We start from the raw sequence: 19,400 nt of genomic DNA, 5'->3' as shown, positions 1-19,400 counted from the left end.
AACAGACGGAGGGGATCAGACCCACTATTGAAGGCCTCCTGGGAGCTGGATGCATATACAGGACTTTATCACCCTGGAACACCCCCATATTTCCGGTTCTGAAGGCAGATGGAGAAACATACCGGATGGTACAGGATTTCCGGGCTGTGAATGAAGTTACCACACCCATTGATCTCCCTGTTCCCGACCCACACATTACTCTGAGCAACCTGTCACCCAAGCATCGGTACTTCACCGTGGTGGACTTGGCAAATGCTTTTTTCAGCATCCCACTGGATGAGGCTTCCCAGCCGCTGTTTGCCTTTACCTACGAGAATCAGCAATTTACTTATTCCGTACTTCCTCAAGGCTACACTTCTTCCCCTGGAATCTTCAATTATATCCTGAAGACACACCTGGCAGAACTGAAAATCCCGGAAGGAGTAATACTCATACAATATGTAGACGATCTGTTGCTGGGGGCTCCCAACTCAGACCTTTGTCTGGAGATGACCAAAACTTTACTAGATTTTCTGGCAGTAAAAGGATACAAAGTCAAGAGGTCGAAAGTCCAATCATGTAGACGAACCGTTCTGTTCCTGGGAAGGGAAATCTCAAGCGAGGGAGCAGGCCTCTCCAAATCACACCGAGACTCAATCCTACATCATCCCAGGCCCATTACTGTTTCAGGAATGCTCTCTTTCCTGGGGTTGACGGGATATAGCCGCACTCACATCCCAGACTATACTGAAAGAACTGAACCCCTGAGAGAAATTGTTCGAGAAGCTGGCCCAAGAAACCTACAGGCCCCACTTACATGGACTCCTGAAGATTCAACGGCGTTTGGGCTCCTGAAAACTGACCTGTCTGTGGCTGCTGCTCTCACGGCACCAGACTACGGTAAAACATTTCACCTGGATGTTTCTGAAAAGGAAGGCTTTGCATCCGCCGTCCTTTTTCAGAAACATGAGGGGGAGAGAAGAGTACTCATGTACCACTCTTCAAAACTTGACCACATTGAAACCGGCCAGACCGCCTGTTCCAGATACGTTGCGGCGGTAGCCAAGGCGATTGAGAAGACAGCCCATCTGGTAATGCCACAAGATGTAAATACATACCCACCACGGGGTGGCAGCATACCTCATCAGCAAAGAATTTACTTTCAGCGCGGACAGAAAAAACAAAATCCAGAACAAATGCACCCAGTCTCACATCACTTTTGTGAACACCGACAAGAACATGGCAGATGCCCTCAACGCTGAGGAGGGCCTAGCACACTCCTGCCAAGAGAGGGCAGCACAAGAGCTCAAATTGAGACCAGACCTGGAAAATGAACCATTGACATCACCAGACCTATGGCTGTACACAGACGGATGTTGCTACAAGGGAGACACAGGTAACATAGCTGCCTATGCAGTCGTACAACAGCTGCATGACAAAACACATGTCACGTTGAAATCAGGAATTGTCCCCCAGCCAGCATCAGCACAACTTGCGGAAATTGTGGGTCTGACTCAAGCTCTAGAGAAAGCCGAAGGTAAAACTGTAAACATTTACACGGACTCGGCATATGCACACGGAGCCGTGCACATAGATGGACCACAATGGGTTAGGCGCAACTTTACCACCACAGGTAACCTACCCATCAAGCACAGAGCCCAAATGGAACGTTTGATACATGCCGTATCCTTACCAAAGACAGTGGCCATAATGAAATGCCGTGGCCACCAAAAACTGACCAGCAGAATCAATCATGGTAACGATGCAGCAGACCTAGCAGCTAAGGCCGCAGGAGGCTACAGCCCCCGACAGATGGTGCTCGGGATAGAACCGGCAAGGACTGAACTGACAAGTCAACACATACTAGAACTACAGGAAGAGGCAGGCCCTTACGAACATTCGGTTTGGACACAGAAGGGAGGCTCTAAAGGACCAGACGGAATATGGAGATGCCATGATGGCCGACTGGTGGCTCCAGCAAATCTCTGTCCAGAACTGATAAGGGAAGCCCACGGACTCACCCACGAAGGAAAACTCAGAACTCTCCAGAAGGTTTCGTACATATGGTGGCACCCCCACATGAAGGACATGACAGATCTATTCTGTGACGAATGCAACATATGTGGGAGCTACAATCCAAAGAAGCCTTACCAAACCCCAATGGGAGCCTACCCAGTGCCAAACGCATGTTTCCAAGACATCAGTATAGACTATACCGACATGGGAGAGGACAATGTAAAGTACGGGAAGAGATATTTGCTAGTGATGGTAGATAGATTTTCTAGGTGGGTAGAAGCAATTCCAACAGCTAAGGAGGATGGGAAGACAGTCATTAAGTGGCTACAGTCAGAACTAATACCTAGATATGGGGTCCCAAGACAAATCCGAAGCGACAATGGGTCCCACTTCGCAAACAAACACCTGAGACAGGTGGAGGAGAGGTTCGGCATTATACACAAGTTTGGTTCCGTGTATAAGTGTAAGATAGCCAAAGTGTGTGCTGGTACAAAACTGACATGGGTGGAGGCCCTGCCACTGGCGTTGATGGCCATGAGGTCATCACCAGGGGCAGGGACTCATCTTTCACCCCACGAGATAATGACAGGAAGAGTGATGCCAGGTCCACCAAGAGAGGGAGGTCATATGCCCCCTCTTGATGTGCACCAGATAGGTATGACTGACTATGTAAGAAAATTGACGGAACTGTCTGCAGCTCTCTCCAAACAGATACACAGAGTCCATGAGGGGGAGCTGACGGGAGATCCAGAGCAGCCAAGGGTAAAGGTCGGCGATTGGGTAAGGATCAAGGTCCACAAAAGAAAGTGGGCGGATCCCAGGTGGACTGGACCGTACGAAGTGAAGGAGGTTACTTCACACTCAGTCCAGGTCAAAGGTAAATCGGGCGCACCTTGGCACCACTTGACTAATTGTACCCCAGCACCGACTCCTTCCAGAACTTTGACTGAAGTCAGGGTCGATTTGAGCGACCTAAATTTGATTCCAACAACAGAACCCTTAGTTGGTAAGGATGTGGGAGCAACTCCCCAGCTCACCAACTAACCGGCCTTCCAGAGATAGGGGCTATCCCTGGAAGAGATTGGGAATATCGGGCCCCGTGTTTGTTATTTTTATAATAGTCACAGGAGTTTCCATGGGGATTCTCCTGTGGGTATTAGAGCATCATACACCTACATTACAAGCAGACATGGGACCCTCTAATGGGTCATCCAACCTGATTACATCTATGACACATATAGAACTGACCAATCATTCACACACGAAACGCTCCACCACCCTTAAAACTGATTGCAGGGCCAACGACGTGCGCAGTACGACTGTTTGTGTGCCTTTCAATGCAACTAGTATCATTGACATCCCTTGGGGGACCTTAGGGGGCTCTAGGAACAGGGTAGAAACCGGTGCTCTCTGGTCAGCCGGACATCACTGGTATATGACATTAGGAAAGTTTGGCGATTGGTCTTGGAAGAATTTAGTGGGGGAGACAATTAATGGGTGGAAAGACTGGACGACAAACAAGAGGGCATTGGAATGGCGGAAGCGACTGACTTTAACCAAGACAAAAACGGGACTGAAACTTACCGTTAGACCAGGGGACCAGCCTTTAATGTGTTATGATTTCATACTGGCCCCATGGAATTCCGGGACCAGGTATTGGCTGTGGCGAATTTGTTTGACTACGAATCCTAAACCGACTTCGGTTACAGTAATGAATGACATGAACGCACCTGTAAAAGGGTCACCTATATTCCCACCGTTTGGCCCGGTGGAGATAATATCCAGGCTTAAAAGCCCGGATGATGTAATATTGACAGCCACAGGGGTCTCAGGTTTTTCCAATAATTGGCTACTGTTGACAGAGGAAGCTGCAAATACCACCAGACAGAGTTGCGTGGTGTGCATGGGAGCTCGTCCATTGCTTCGAATTGTCCCAGCAGTGGTGACTCGAGCATGTCTAATCCCACTTATGACAACTGATAACCCCAGAGATAATTGTACTGCCTGGGATGGTGTCTATCCAGTCACTAAATTCACCGATAGGAAACCAGTGTTTTCCAACCAGGTAGCAAGGGCAAATTTTACTTGTGTCCGGTTGGAGCGAGTGGTCGCATCTGCACGTCGCTCCAACGGGTAGTATAACTTTTTCATTATATTTCATTATATCACAACGGTTTGATTTGTCTTATCTTAGCAATTTCTTCTCAGCTAGCTACATAGCCGTCTTTGTATCAAAGATAATTGCGTAATTATCGTATTTCGCCGTCCTAACGTAGTCTTCACTAGCCAGCTAGCTAACGTCCACTGATTAGCTGCACTGAGAAACTATTACACTCAACTGAACGACTTGATTAGTTTAGTGTTAGCTACCTACATAGCTGTCTTTGCTGTCTTCGTATCATCGTATCATCGTATCCAAGATAATTGTGTTGTTTAGGTTTAGAGTGTGTAGTCTTAGAGTGATTATCTTAATTTACCGAGGTTAGCTAGCCAGCTACTTGTCGTCCTTAACGTAGGTGACTCTGCTAGCTAGCCAACAGCTAGCCAACGCTAGCCAACGTCTTCTGTATAGAACTCAACTACCCGGTCGCATTCACAGGTTGTATCACATTTTCACTTCATTTCATTACAGTACAACGGTTTGATTTGTTTGATCGTAGCTAGCTACTTAGCTAGCTACATAGCCGTCTTTGTATCAAAGATAATTGTGTAGTCCAGAGCGATTTTCTAGGTTCGCTAGCCATCTATTGTCGTTCTTTTAACGCAACGTAACGTAAATAACACTGCTAGCTAGCCTGCTAGCCCCCGAATAGCAACACTGCAGAAACTATTACAAACGACACCGCTGGTTCTGCTCACACTTCCCTACCCTGTGCTCTGACCTCTTTCTCCCCTCTCTCTCCAGATGAAATCTCGCGTCTTGTGACGGCCGGCCGCCCAACAACCTGCCCGCTTGACCCTATCCCCTCCTCTCTTCTCCAGACCATTTCCGGAGACCTTCTCCCTTACCTCACCTCGCTCATCAACTCATCCCTGACCATTGGCTACGTCCCTTCCGTCTTCAAGAGAGCGAGGGTTGCACCCCTTCTGAAAAAACCTACACTCGATCCCTCCGATGTCAACAATTACAGACCAGTATCCCTTCTTTCTTTTCTCTCCAAAACTCTTGAACGTGCCGTCCTTGGCCAGCTCTCCCGCTATCTCTCTCTGAATGACCTTCTTGATCCAAATCAGTCAGGTTTCAAGACTAGTCATTCAACTGAGACTGCTCTCCTCTGTATCACGGAGGCGCTCCGCACTGCTAAAGCTAACTCTCTCTCCTCTGCTCTCATCCTTCTAGATCTATCGGCTGCCTTCGATACTGTGAACCATCAGATCCTCCTCTCCACCCTCTCCGAGTTGGGCATCTCCGGCGCGGCCCATGCTTGGATTGCGTCCTACCTGACAGGTCGCTCCTACCAGGTGGCGTGGCGAGAATCTGTCTCCTCACCACGCGCTCTCACCACTGGTGTCCCCAGGGCTCTGTTCTTGGCCCTCTCCTATTCTCGCTATACACCAAGTCACTTGGCTCTGTCATAACCTCACATGGTCTCTCTTATCATTGCTATGCAGACGACACACAATTAATCTTCTCCTTTCCCCCTTCTGATGACCAGGTGGCGAATCGCATCTCTGCATGTCTGGCAGACATATCAGTGTGGATGACGGATCACCACCTCAAGCTGAACCTCGGCAAGACGGAGCTGCTCTTCCTCCCGGGGAAGGACTGCCCGTTCCATGATCTCGCCATCACGGTCGACAACTCCATTGTGTCCTCCTCCCAGAGCGCCAAGAACCTTGGCGTGATCCTGGACAACACCCTGTCGTTCTCAACTAACATCAAGGCGGTGGCCCGTTCCTGTAGGTTCATGCTCTACAACATCCGCAGAGTACGACCCTGCCTCACACAGGAAGCGGCGCAGGTCCTAATCCAGGCACTTGTCATCTCCCGTCTGGATTACTGCAACTCGCTGTTGGCTGGGCTCCCTGCCTGTGCCATTAAACCCCTTCAACTCATCCAGAACGCCGCAGCCCGTCTGGTGTTCAACCTTCCCAAGTTCTCTCACGTCACCCCGCTCCTCCGTTCTCTCCACTGGCTTCCAGTTGAAGCTCACATCCGCTACAAGACCATGGTGCTTGCCTACGGAGCTGTGAGGGGAACGGCACCTCAGTACCTCCAGGCTCTGATCAGGCCCTACACCCAAACAAGGGCACTGCGTTCATCCACCTCTGGCCTGCTCGCCTCCCTACCACTGAGGAAGTACAGCTCCCGCTCAGCCCAGTCAAAACTGTTCGCTGCCCTGGCCCCCCAATGGTGGAACAAACTCCCTCACGACGCCAGGACAGCGGAGTCAATCACCACCTTCCGGAGACACCTGAAACCCCACCTCTTTAAGGAATACCTAGGATAGGTTAAGTAATCCCTCTCACCCCACCCCCCCTAAGTTTTAGATGCACTATTGTTAAGTGACTGTCCCACTGGATGTCATAAGGTGAATGCACCAATTTGTAAGTCGCTCTGGATAAGAGCGTCTGCTAAATGACTTAAATGTAATGTAATGTAAATGTCAATATGACGGGAGGAAGAACTAAAGTGGGATGGGTTCCTGCAGATTGGTGTCTGGATACAGTTACTATTAAGGGTAGTTTTACGCCAAAATCCAGAGCAGATGTGTGGTGGTGGTGTGGTAGTACGGTCCTGTTTGATAAGTTACCTTCCAACAGTACTGGACGCTGTGCACTTGTTACTCTCTTGTTGCCTGTTTCTATCTACCCTATAGGAGCCGAGGACCTCGTCCTGCGGATCCAGGAAGTAAACCCCGGATATTGGGGACGTGCCAGGCGAGCCACCACCCCATCTAGTGGAGACCCCACCTACATAGACGCTATTGGAGTCCCCAGGGGAGTGCCTGATGAGTATAAGTTAGTAGATCAGGTAGCTGCAGGATTTGAATCATCCCTCTGTTGGTGGTGTACAGTAAACAAAAATGTTGATCGTATTAATTACATACATTACAACATCCAAAGGCTAGGCAATTGGACTCAGCAGGGTTTTGAAGCTGTACATGGTCAACTGGCTGCAACCAGCCTGATGGCTTTCCAAAATCGTATTGCCATTGATATGTTACTCTCTGAGAAGGGCGGAGTTTGCTCTGTTTGGTGACCAGTGTTGTACTTTCATCCCCAATAACACAGCTTCGGATGGTAGCTTGTCGGCTGCTTTGGAGGGTCTGCAGACGCTTAATGGTAAAATGAAATCTCATTCTGGGATAGATTCCTCGATGTGGGACTCCTGGATGAGTGCGTTTGGTAAATATAAAACCCTGGTTTCCTCCATTTTGATCTCCATTTCGGTGTTTGCTGCCATCCTAGTTCTCTGTGGATGCTGTTGCATTCCATGTATCCGGTCCCTTACTACTAGAGTTATCTCTAAAGCTATTGACCCTGCCTCCCCTTCCCAGATGTATCCTCTGCTTGCTAATGACCTGCCAGAGTTTGAGGATGAGGTGGAGAATACCCTTTAGAGAGTGTCACATCTCTTTGGAGATGTGAACATATGGTATCACAACTTTTTCCGGCTGGAGAAAGTTGGCTTATGTAGAATATCATTTTGCTTATGTAGAATATCATTTTTTCCTTTCATTTTGAGCTGTTGTTCTCCGCTCTGTTACATGAGGGTTGTAAGTTCCTAGGTGGCTGGTAGCCAACTTAGTACATAGTGGGATTGAGTTGGGAACATGGTGGGAATACATATACATCCATTTATTTTTAATGTTGTGCCTTCTTTCATAGCCCCTTTGGGACAAGTTTTCTTTTGTATCAGAATCTAGTTAGGTTGTGTCACGTCTCTGGGGAGACGTGAAGAGAGGGATTTGTAGAGGACTGCTAATTCCTTATGTAGGTGACATTACACTACTATAGCTGGGACAACGTATTTTCATAGTAAAACAGGTTGGGCCCCACACAGGATACTCCTAGCCACAGGTGCTGGCCGGGAGTTCGGCCATAACTCCTCTGAAGATAGGGAAGCACACACATTACACTGACTCCTCTGAAGACAGGGACGACGCACACACATTACACACTGACTCCTCTGAAGACAGAGACGACGCACATACAATACACACTAACTGCCGAGGACACACAGATAAGACATACACCCACACATTGGGAGGAAGAGACACAGCCTTGACTTGCAGACAAACTAGCACACACACAATCTCCCTCCCAGCCGAACATTGTGTGACTGAAGATAGCGCACACACCAGATCCCCTTTTCAGCTGAACATGGTGTGACGACCAAGAACAGGCATGGCAGGATTCTACGATGAAGGACAGACAACAGAGCCAATGCCGGACGACTACACCCCAGCCTGATCCAATCCGAAGATCCGATCTCCTAGAAATCAACCTACTTTCTGTTGTGTATATGAAGCTTGTACTCACTGTTAGCAAGGTGCTTTTTCTGCTAGTCTCTGATGAGCTAACAGAGGGGCCCGTATATACGCTGTACCAAATATCTTTACTCTGAATAAACCTGTCGCTTGTCGTACAATCTACCACCTTGTCTGCATCGATCCTTGACCGACTCACCCTTCTATCATATCCCATTATCAACAGGAGATAGCACGTTGGTATATGCTTCTATAAACCAATGAGATGGGAGAGGCAGGACTGCAGCATGATCTGCGTCACAAATAGAACTTGAGTATTTTAGACCTTGGCAAAGCAGACTCTCGTTGGCACACGAGCAGTGTGGGTGCAATAATTTCTACATTTATTTTGCAACGCTCGCGTCGTCAGCCTGTTATGGGTCCAAACGCACGGAAACAGCACCACTGCATGTCATAAAAAAATATATATATATTAAACAATAACATGCAAAACACAAAAAAACATTACATCCAGAGGAATTACAAAGAAATTAGATTAAAAACAAATTATACATAATATCAAATCAAATAGACATGTAGCGAATAAATGTTTGACATTTTGCTTTGTAAACGTTTTAATGATTCTAAATAGTTTTCCCAAATCAGATAAAACATTTTTACAAAGGGGTCTTTTTCTTCATAAATTGATTTGTGTATGAAAAATGTTCCTAATAAAGAGATTTATGACAAATTTACAGTCAATTGTGGAATCAGTGTAGTAAAATAACATGTAAAACTATATCTTGGCAACAAAATGACATACACATATTGAAATATCCAAGTGTTACATCAGTCCACTGAATGAATACTTCGTATTTTGGCGAATTTAGTACGATATCATGGAACTTTTGGCATACTAACTATACCATACTATGACCAATTAGCATGCTATATCCTCAATTCACGTCATAAATAGTACGGTTAGTATGAGTATTTGAACAGAGCTCCTAACTGACCTTGCTTGAGTGTAGCGATATGGTCGCTCTGCAACTTCGGGTCCCCCTCGATTTTTTGGGGTCGGTAACCGTAGACTCCTTTTTTGGTGTGATATAGACAACCGACGACTGGGCGCGCGACACTCAGAGGAACTTTGTTAACGCAGTGCAAGTTTTTCAAGAATAGTAGCACTGACATGATTTAAAATTAATCAAATAGGTCAACACGAGTTAGAAGTTTACACACACTAGAGAACGTCAGCCATACTGTTTGACAAAGATGGAAGGTGACACCCCACTACAAGCTGATTGGTTGAGCCGTCGGAGTACTTCGCCGAAGACAATACAATATGTTCTGTAGTTTGGCCAAAGTGCAGAATGGTTAATGACAGACAAATATTCTAAAACAAGTTAATATTTTATAGAGATAAGCATGGAATAATTGTTGAGAGAACTCATTTTCAAGAATAACTTAGGAAAATAACTTTTATATTTTTATACAAGAATAACTGAAATATTTTTTTATTACCACAGAGTGATGCTTTGTGCCTTATTCTGTTGCAAAACGTGCCTTGAACGGAAGCTTAATTAAAGGAGCGAAACGGGGAGGGAACTATTCGAATGTGTCCAATAGGAGCTCTCGTTTTCGTTGCAAAACGAAACTGTTTGGACTGATGATTGGGTCTACAGTGTAGTATAGAAACTGTGGCGTGGTCGTGCAGCAAACGGATGGCATTATCCATACAAAGTACATGAAGGAAGTTCGATTAGAATGGACTGGGATAAACCGGTCTATTGCCATGTTCAAGTGATAATCGGAACTACGAAACGGACATTTCCGACTTACTATCTGGTTGTGATTATACACGTTCCGCGTTACCAGTAAGCAAGTCGGACATTTCAATGACATAGTTCTGACTAGCACAAGAACGTGTCACAATGGCCCGTCACGTCACCGGGCTCAAATCGAGCATTTGTCAACAAAACGGTGTGATGAATCTTTCAGAAACCCAAAGCATGTATTTTCTATAAGCTATAATATGTTATGTTACAATGTTTCAAAGTCGTTTTCATTGGGAAGGCAGGTAAAGCGAAAGGCTATATACGTTTTTATTATAATAATTTTAAAAAGCAAACACTTTTACACGTGAAAACACTTAAATCCTAAATTCATTAGGCTACTCCACGTGCTTGACACTTGTTTTCTGCCATTTATGCAACATTCACGTGCTATTCGGAACTTGTGAACTCTGCCATTTTCAACTAGCATGAACACGACATTCACCGTTGGCTTTGACTGGGGTTGCTACCCAAACGAGTGTTGCATACTCACTTAAAAGACCTTCTCTTGAAAAATGAAAAAAAGCGGCAATTTGACAAGCTAAACTAAGATAACTCAAGAAATCGGTCAATGATTTTTAACGTTTTTGCCGAGGAGATATTGTTTGGTGCAGTAGCTTTCTCAATAAAAAAATGTGCATGTGTAACAGTTTAACTTTAGACCGTCCCCTCGCCCATACCCAGGCGCGAACCAGGGACCCTCTGTACACATAAACAACAGTCACCCACGAAGCATCGTTTACCCATCGCTCCACAAAAGCCGCGGAGCTTGCTACTTCAAGGTCTCAGAGCAAGTTACGTCATCGATTGAAACGCTATTTAGCGCGTACCACTGCTAACTAAGCTAGCCGTTTCACATCCGTTACACATGAAAACGTGTCCTCTCGTTTAATGACAACAAATACTTTATTTAAGAATCCCTACTGTTGACCAATCACCGAAGAAAGGGCGTAGACTTCGGCCAGTTCTGCTTGCCTCGAGAGAAAAAATGTCGTGTGCTCGAATGGCCGAAAAAAAAACTAACGAAGTGCAAAACGAACAATAGTGTCACAAAATGTCGACATGTGAACGAACTCTTTCTTCTGGGAAGCATGCGACGCCAATACCCGCAGTTTTGCTATTTTGCGGTTTTCATGTAAAATTGGGCTTCTTTGGAAACGACGTCGCGGGTGAAAATGCATTGGTTGCGGGTTTTTAGGCTATTTCTAAATTGCACTGCGTTCGCCATGGCATTTATATTAAAATATATATATTTCACTGTGACCTGCTGCTAAGTGTCAGCCAGTGAGGAAATATGGTGAGGAGTAAGCGAGTGAGAAGAAAAATACAACTTTTTACCAGTTGTAGGAAGGTTATTTAGATGGATATTAAAGGAGACGCCTATTTCCCACCTTTTTTCATAAAACATATTAATACGCTGGAACTGGTGCACATAAAAAACAACAATAGAAAACAACTATGTGTGCACTAGAGCGTACCCAATTGTCAAAAGTAAAGACACCTTAATATAAAATGTTTCAATTAAAAGTGAAAGTCACCCAGTAAAAGACTACTTAACTAACTTAAGTACTTTTGGGTGACAGGGAAAATGTATGGAGTAAAAAGTGCATTATTTTCTATAAAGGTAAAGGTTGTCGAAAAAGTAAATAGTAAAGTAAGGTACAGATACCCCAAAAAACCTACTTAAGTAGTACTTTAAAGTATTTTTACGCCACTGTATATATATATATTATTATTTAATTCAGTGATTGAAATTATAACCCCATCCTTTAGTAGCCTATTCCAGCAGGCTATTGGGAAACAGAAGCACTTCTTAAATTAGTCTGTTAATTTGAACTAAGCAACCTGCTAAATCGTTCAGTTTACATCTTGCCGACATATTTTCTAGGCTACTGTAGACTATCTGAAATTAGATGAAAGCCTATTCAGGGCTATAGGCTACCTGTCTTTATATAAGCATGCTATGCCAAAATTGAATTTGAATCATAAACTCAGATTTGAGTTTGTAGCCTATGCTTATTGAAATGATAAATCAATCTCGCAAACGGTCCATTTATAACGGTTTGTAGTCTTAACATCTGGCACATAATAACAGCACAATTGCCAGAAAATATTAGTTTTTTATGTTCATCCAAGTGTTTCTTGCTCAGAGATTTCGAGATCCATCACTCAAACTCTCCTGTCAGATTTATATATAGTTATGAATATATGCGCACAGGGGATTTATTTACAATCAAATCTGGTTCGAGCCCTGAATGCTGATTGGCTGAAATCCGTGGTAAATCAAACCTTATATACTTATTTTCCACCATAATTTGCAAATAAATTCATTAAAAATCCTACAATGTGATTTTCTGGATTTTTTTCCCTAATTTTGTCTGTCATAGTTGTACCTATGATGAAAATTACAGGCCTCTCTCATCTTTTTAAGTGGGAGAACTTGCACAATTGGTGGCTGACTAAATACTTTTTTGCCCCACTGTATCTCTCTGGCATATTACATAATTTATGCAGCAGCATACAATACATTTTTGGACTCACCTTGTTGTGCTCTGCTCACTTGAACAGGAAGGTGGCGCTGCGGTCATTCATGTGCAAATTTTGTCATTAAAGTCTGGCATTCAATGGATTTATGGTGCTTCAAAACAAATGGGAACTGAAAAAAACAAGATTGAATCATGATGATGTCATTGATCTTCAGGTCATAGATCTAGAAAGAGGCCAGATTTACAATTCTGAGTTGGAGTATTTTCACAGTCAGAACTCATTTATTCCCAACTTCCCAGTTGTCTTGAAGTCAAGTTTTCACCGGTTTCGAGTTAACAGTTGTTTTGAGCACAGCACAAATCATGCTTAATTGGCAGCATGGTCAATGTTGAATGTTTAGAATTTTAAATTTGGAAAAGAGCCACTTAATCCAAGATTTGGGACCACACAGCCATTCCACTGAATAGCAGGCTAGTGATTGCTTTGCAATGCTTGCAGTTAGCTGCTGTCGCTGATTCCTTCTAAACCACTCATTGTTGAATTTGTGACTTCCAACTTGTTGTGTAATGCTTATGTCCAATGAGCACTGATACGTTTCATCTATAATTTCTCTTCATTATTTCTCTTCATATGACAAGGATAAGAAAGGATTTGCCAGTAGATTGTCGACTTGATTCATGATGATGACTTCTAGCTAAGATTTTGAAAGTATGATGTTGACATGATCAGTCCAATCAAAGCTACTGTACATATAACGTGATTTGATGTAATTTTATTTGTGGCCAATGACCTTGAGCCTTCCTGGATGGGTACTTCTAATGTAACTCTATGGCAGCACCCAAGGAGATTTTCTAGCTCTACCCTTAGACTTGGTGGTGATGTAGGGTCCCCATGAGTGACAGAACACTGAGCCAATCACAGCACAAGACTCTGCATTTTATGCTTGCTTGCCCCACCACCACAGAAAGCACTGAGCTAGGCTGAAACACCTGCATTTTGGAGCTGTATTACTCAAGAAAACAAAAAAGAGACCATGTTTGTATGCAACTTTATTAACTCAATGATATATATATATATATATATATATTTGACATTGTTTGCAAACATGTATTAATGCCAGAATAACATGTGAGTCTCAAAACAGTGGCAACCCATCACTCCTCTGAATGACGGGTCACCACTGAATATGACAACTCTCTTGCTGTGAAATAAAAATTGGGTTTGTTTTCAGGCCTTTTATGTGGGTTTTGAGTGGTCATTGGGATATAATTTTTCTTGACCTGGCAACACTGTATACCCAGCTAATTCCCCCAGATTTAGGGTGACCACATGGCCCAGATTGTGCAGGACAGTAAAGCATTTTGGTGCTTTGTCCCTCAACCTAACAATTATGTCCCACATTTTATCAATAAATTAAAACACAACTAATTTTGAAAAGGTTGATTTGTTCAGTACTTTATTCAGACTTCCTATTCATTTGAAGAGAATTGACATTCCAACCTATATTTTGCAGTCACGTTACATTTATGACAATATATTATATAAGGATGTGACGCTGGTGATGTTAATCATTTCTCCAATCATTGTTGAGATCTCATATTCGGCGCAGCTCAAGAAACGTAGGCCAATGTCATACCAATCACATGTGTCAAATCCTTTTAGGCTCAATTCCAGCTAAACTTGGAGAGGACAGTTAACTACCAGTAATTTCAAAATGTGTACGTCTAATGAAGAGCTCTCCATAACATTCTCTAGACCAACCAGAAATGTTTCATGGGCCACATATTCCCAGATTTTCATAAAACAGCCACGTAAGTGGTCTCTCGTTTCTAGCCCAACTTTTGCGGGAGGCATAAAAAGAGTAGGTTACGTGTGCTTCAATATTCATGTGTTGGCTACACTATACTTCGAATGTCCCTCAAAATCTTCCCATTGTCCAGTGGTGTAAAGTACTTAAGTAGTATTTTAAAGTATATTATTTAAGTAGTTTTTGGGGGTATCTGTACTTCACTATATATATTTTTGTTTACTTTTACTTTACTACATTCCTAAAGAAAAGAATGTACATGTTACTCCATACATTTTCGCTGACACCCAGAAGTACTCATTACATTTTGACAGGAAAATTGTCCAATTCCCTACGGCCTCTGATCTGGCACTCACTAAACACAAACACACAAAGGGCTGGTCACACGCAATTCACATGATAGCGATCTGCGTTCCATGGCTTCTCTACACACAAAGGAATTCTCCGGATGGAACTTTATTGAAGATTTATGATAACAACACCCTAAAGATTGATTCTATACTTAGTTTTACAAGTTTCTTCGACCTGTAATATAACTTTTTGTAGTTTTCGTCCTACGTTCGGATGGACCTGCACGAGCATTTGGAGTTGTGTACTAAATGCGCTAACAAAAGTAGCTACTTGGACATAAATAATGGACATTATCGAACAAATCAAGCATTTATTGTGGAACTAGTATTCCTGGGAGTGAATTCCAATGAAGATCATCAAAGGTATAATTTATAATATGATTTCTGATTTGTGTGGACTCCAACATGGCGGATAATTGTATTTATTTTCTGAGCGCCGTCTCAGATTATTACATGGTTTGCTTTTTCCGTAAAGTTTTTTGGAAATCTGACACAGCGGTTGCATTAAGGAGAGGTATATCTATAATTCCATGTGTATAACTTGTATTTTCATCTACATTTACGATGAGAGTTTCTGTTGAATTGATGTGGCTATGCAAAATCACTGGATGTTTTTGGAACTAGTGAACGTACGCGCCAATGTAAACTGAGATTTTTTTATATAAATATGAACTTTATCAAACAAAACATACAAGTATTGTGTAACATGAAGTCCTATGAGTGTCATCTGATGAAGGTCATCAAAGGTTAGTGATTCATTTGATCTCTATTTGTGCTTTTGTGACTCCTCTCTTTGGCTGGAAAAATGGCTGGGTTTTTCTGTGAGTTGGTGGTCACCTATCATAATCGTTTGTGGTGCTTTCGCTGTAAAGCCTATTTGAAATCGGACACTGTGGTGGGATTAACAACACGATTACCTTTAAAATGGTATAAAATACATGTATGTTTGAGGAAATTTAATTATGAGATATCTGTTGTTTTGAATTTGGCGCCCTGCACTTTCACTGGCTGTTGTCATACACTACTGCCGTTATCCTGTATTTGGGTATTTTAAATGGGGTTACCCTACCTGGAAGCTGCCGTTTCAAAACCAATTGCAATCAATGCTAACCAGGTTCACCCAGGGTATAGGCCCATGGCATTAATCGAATCCCACATGTGGCTCGATAGCTTCATGTTGAATATATCATGGGGCATTTGTAGTCTGTAGAGTGTAGTGCATAACTTTCAAGTTCGTGCTGATCACTTATGATTTACCATCTAGATTATGCGCAACACGTGTCTTCTCCGTCATGCACGTCTTCTAAACCCTCCCATTTTGCCCAAAGGCCACTTTCACAAGCAGTCACTGACATGCGCTTAGACACAAGTACATATTGCAGTAATAGGACCACAGTAGAAACACAGATATTTGGCCAGTAATTCCCTTTTTATGATTGAAATGTATGGGAAAAGTGTATTGGTTATACATTTAACCAGGACGAAAATGCTTTGAAACTACCTCAAATTACTCAGGTTTGAGGTAGTTTCAGTTTTGCATGTGATGATCTGTTCTAAAAGCCTGACGATAATTATAAGCCTACCCCCTCAAAAATGCACGAAAAACGCATTGATACGTCAAGTAATTATAAACGCTACTTTTTATAATTATGAAAAACAATGAGTGTCTGGGTTTTCTACGTGATAACAGATCAACTGTCCCTCTTATTCAGTAGCATGTCGTTATGATTCTTGCATCAATGAATAACTGTATATGAAATATAGTTACACTAGTGAGCACTAGATGGTGCCACTGCAGCTTATTTTGCCTCAGTCTTTCTAAGCAGACCCCAGTGATGTATAAACACAATAACCTTTTTCAATAGTGTGGCAAAGGGGACTTCAGCTGTTCCTGGCCATCAGTAGTACTTACACTGATGTTCTTGCAGTTCAGTTGTTAGTAAACATCTTGACACCAAAAAAATTGGTGGCATCCTCAGAACCGGTCCCAAATCGGAACCTGCAATGTTCCTTTTCAGACGGAGTACTTACGCTATCGGTGGTGCATCTTTTGATCAAAATCAAAACGCAAAAAGAATCACACACTCATAACCTGCAAAACACTAATGTGTATACAGGCTTCTGTATATTAGACAATTAATATACTAGTAAACCTTTCATCCATAAACTACAGCAGCTTCTTTCATTTACAACCCCCAAATCCACGGTATGCAATTAGGCTATTGTATATTAGAAAATCAATATACCAATAACCTCAAATTATATCAGCTATTGATTGCTTGAAAGAAAATAAATAAGCGAAGAGAACGACAATGGAAAGAAACAAGTTAGGGAGACAGACACTGGGGAGTTTGTAAATGTCTTCACAACACTGGACAGGTACTGGGACTACACAACATACAAAGACACATTCAATATTAGGGGAAAATGGTTTAATTTTGGAGACAGAGGCAAAGAAACACCACACATGAACAAACATTTACCAAATAAAACATCGACTTGGCTTTCCAACTACACACCACTCATTCTATGGTAAAAACAGAAAAATCTAACCACACAGTTAAAAAGCAAAAAGCCCAGAACTAAAACAACAAATAATTAACTTTCTATGAAACTAATACATTTATTTATCCATCCACACAAGTTGCCTATAATCAATCCGGATGGTCATTTATAATAACCATGTGGACAGAGCACAATACTACTAACATGAAACTTACCAATTTTAGACCCCCCCCCCACCCCAAAAAAGTGAATAACAAAGTGAGGAACATGTAGAGAGCAAGTTGATGAAATCAAAATGAAGGTTATTTTAAGAAATAAAACATACTACCAAAACTGTTCTCATTGACAACCACCAAGAAGCCTAACTCAGGACCCACATTCAAGGCGAGGCCTTATAGAGAGGCCAGACATTTTTTTCCAATATAGATGTTTTTCTTTAATTATTTCCAATATAAAAAAGCTTCACTGGTACAAAATACATATGAACAACCAGTATTGTAGAAATTGGAAAGAGCCTGTTTTTGTAATTTTGTTATTTTCAAATCCCACCCAAGTTTAAAAAAAGTTTGTTAATTAAAACAGAAAATCACTACTGTAATAATGCTTTACAGATCAGATAACATCAAGATGCACCGCGACTTTGGTTTTTCTCAAGACAACACAAACATCTATCAAATCATTTATGTGGAGAAGAACATGAACAAAGAATTCATATCAATTACTAAATCAGACAATAAAAATGGTACAGAACGAGGACAGATAGATTGTTGACCAAGACAATATCTAAGAGACGCAAAGCTACCACATACCTTTGTCAAATAGCACTTCAGAGTATGAGAGAGCAGTGAGCACTGGCTGAAATACTGAGACTACATCCAATATGGGACCCTATTCCCTATCTGCCCTGGTCAAAATTAGTGCACTATGTAGGGAGCAGGGTGCAATTTGGAACGCAACCCCAAAAATGGTGGTTGTGACGGAAGCCCCCGAAGTGAGTCTAAAGTTCCTATACCCTGACCCATGTGTGATTTTATATTGTGCTTATATCTCAACATTTTCAGTAACACTTCTTTTTACAATAGTTTTAGAACTAACTACCTGTTATAATCAATTCAATATTAACTAGCATTGGTTATCAGTTTGTTGTAGCCTACATACTAAATTATTTTTTAGAAAACTGTCATAAAGACAAATCAATGTTTATAATATGGCACACTTCCCAGGTTTTGGTTGATGCAAAAAAATGATATTTCTATTATAATCAATAAATCCATATACAACCACTACCGTTTTGCCAAATAACAAGCATTCATAATATACATCGTCTGTGACTGTACCGTAAATTACTCAACTCTGTCACTCACCAACAAGGGGATTTGTCTTCAAAAGTTTAGGGTTGTTTCTTGTATAATCATTTAAAAAAAGTACTTGCCAAAGTGTTAAAATTCACACATCACATTAGAACCAATAACTTGACACAAAGTGGGAAAAGAACAGAGGGTCATTTAGCCTTAATGACACACTGGTATCAATATAATAACAACCATGCCAAAATAAAAAATAAAAGAGCGTTACCTAACTTCAGCAATCTCTAATAATAACAACCAAGGCCTAATAGTATCTGTGTAGGCAGTTTCTAGACATATATTATGGCACTTTGATTATTGTATTGCATTTGGATATAAAAACACACTGCAAAAAGCACATGCTCCATCATATTGAACGCAAAATATTTTTTTATTAGTAGTACCTTGGTAGTTCTGGGAAGTGCCACCAACCCATGCTTCAAAGACAAAAAGATTAGCAAAAAAGTGAAAATTTCCCCTAATATTTCTGCTAATAACTGACATAAACCACTCCCATTCAACAAACAAAACTCCAAACTCCTCTCAACAATTGCTGCTAGAACTCCCAAGCTAAAACTGATGCCATCTGTGGTGATTTTAAAAAATCAATTAAAGTGTTTAAAATGGCAACAATTGTGCATTTTGTGTCTTGTTAATCCCAA

The 19,400-nt window shown here is 42.2% G+C and overlaps 1 protein-coding gene across 5 annotated transcripts in view; it reads right to left on the bottom strand.

The window, feature by feature from the left end:
- The window catches only part of LOC124004706 (probable 2-oxoglutarate dehydrogenase E1 component DHKTD1, mitochondrial), a 39,837-nt gene extending 30,134 nt beyond the window's left edge, over positions 1–9,703 (bottom strand). For 3 of the 5 annotated variants that reach the window (XR_006833513.1, XR_006833512.1, XM_046313424.1), the window contains exon 1: positions 9,425–9,702. Coding sequence is in view for 2 of the 5 variants with exons in the window: in XM_046313424.1 (XP_046169380.1) it covers positions 9,425–9,602 (178 nt within the window). In the remaining 3 variants the exon portion in view is untranslated. Of the gene's footprint in view, positions 1–9,424 lie in introns of all 5 variants that reach the window. The other 2 variants (XR_006833517.1, XM_046313437.1) reach the window with 1 other exon arrangement.
- Positions 9,704–19,400: the final 9,697 nt, after the last annotated feature.

The sequence above is a fragment of the Oncorhynchus gorbuscha genome, linkage group LG02, assembly GCF_021184085.1.
Source record: "Oncorhynchus gorbuscha isolate QuinsamMale2020 ecotype Even-year linkage group LG02, OgorEven_v1.0, whole genome shotgun sequence".
Lineage (NCBI taxonomy): Eukaryota > Metazoa > Chordata > Actinopteri > Salmoniformes > Salmonidae > Oncorhynchus > Oncorhynchus gorbuscha.
The sequence above is the reverse complement of the archived record's forward strand: the minus strand, read 5'-3'. Positions and strand labels throughout refer to the sequence as shown.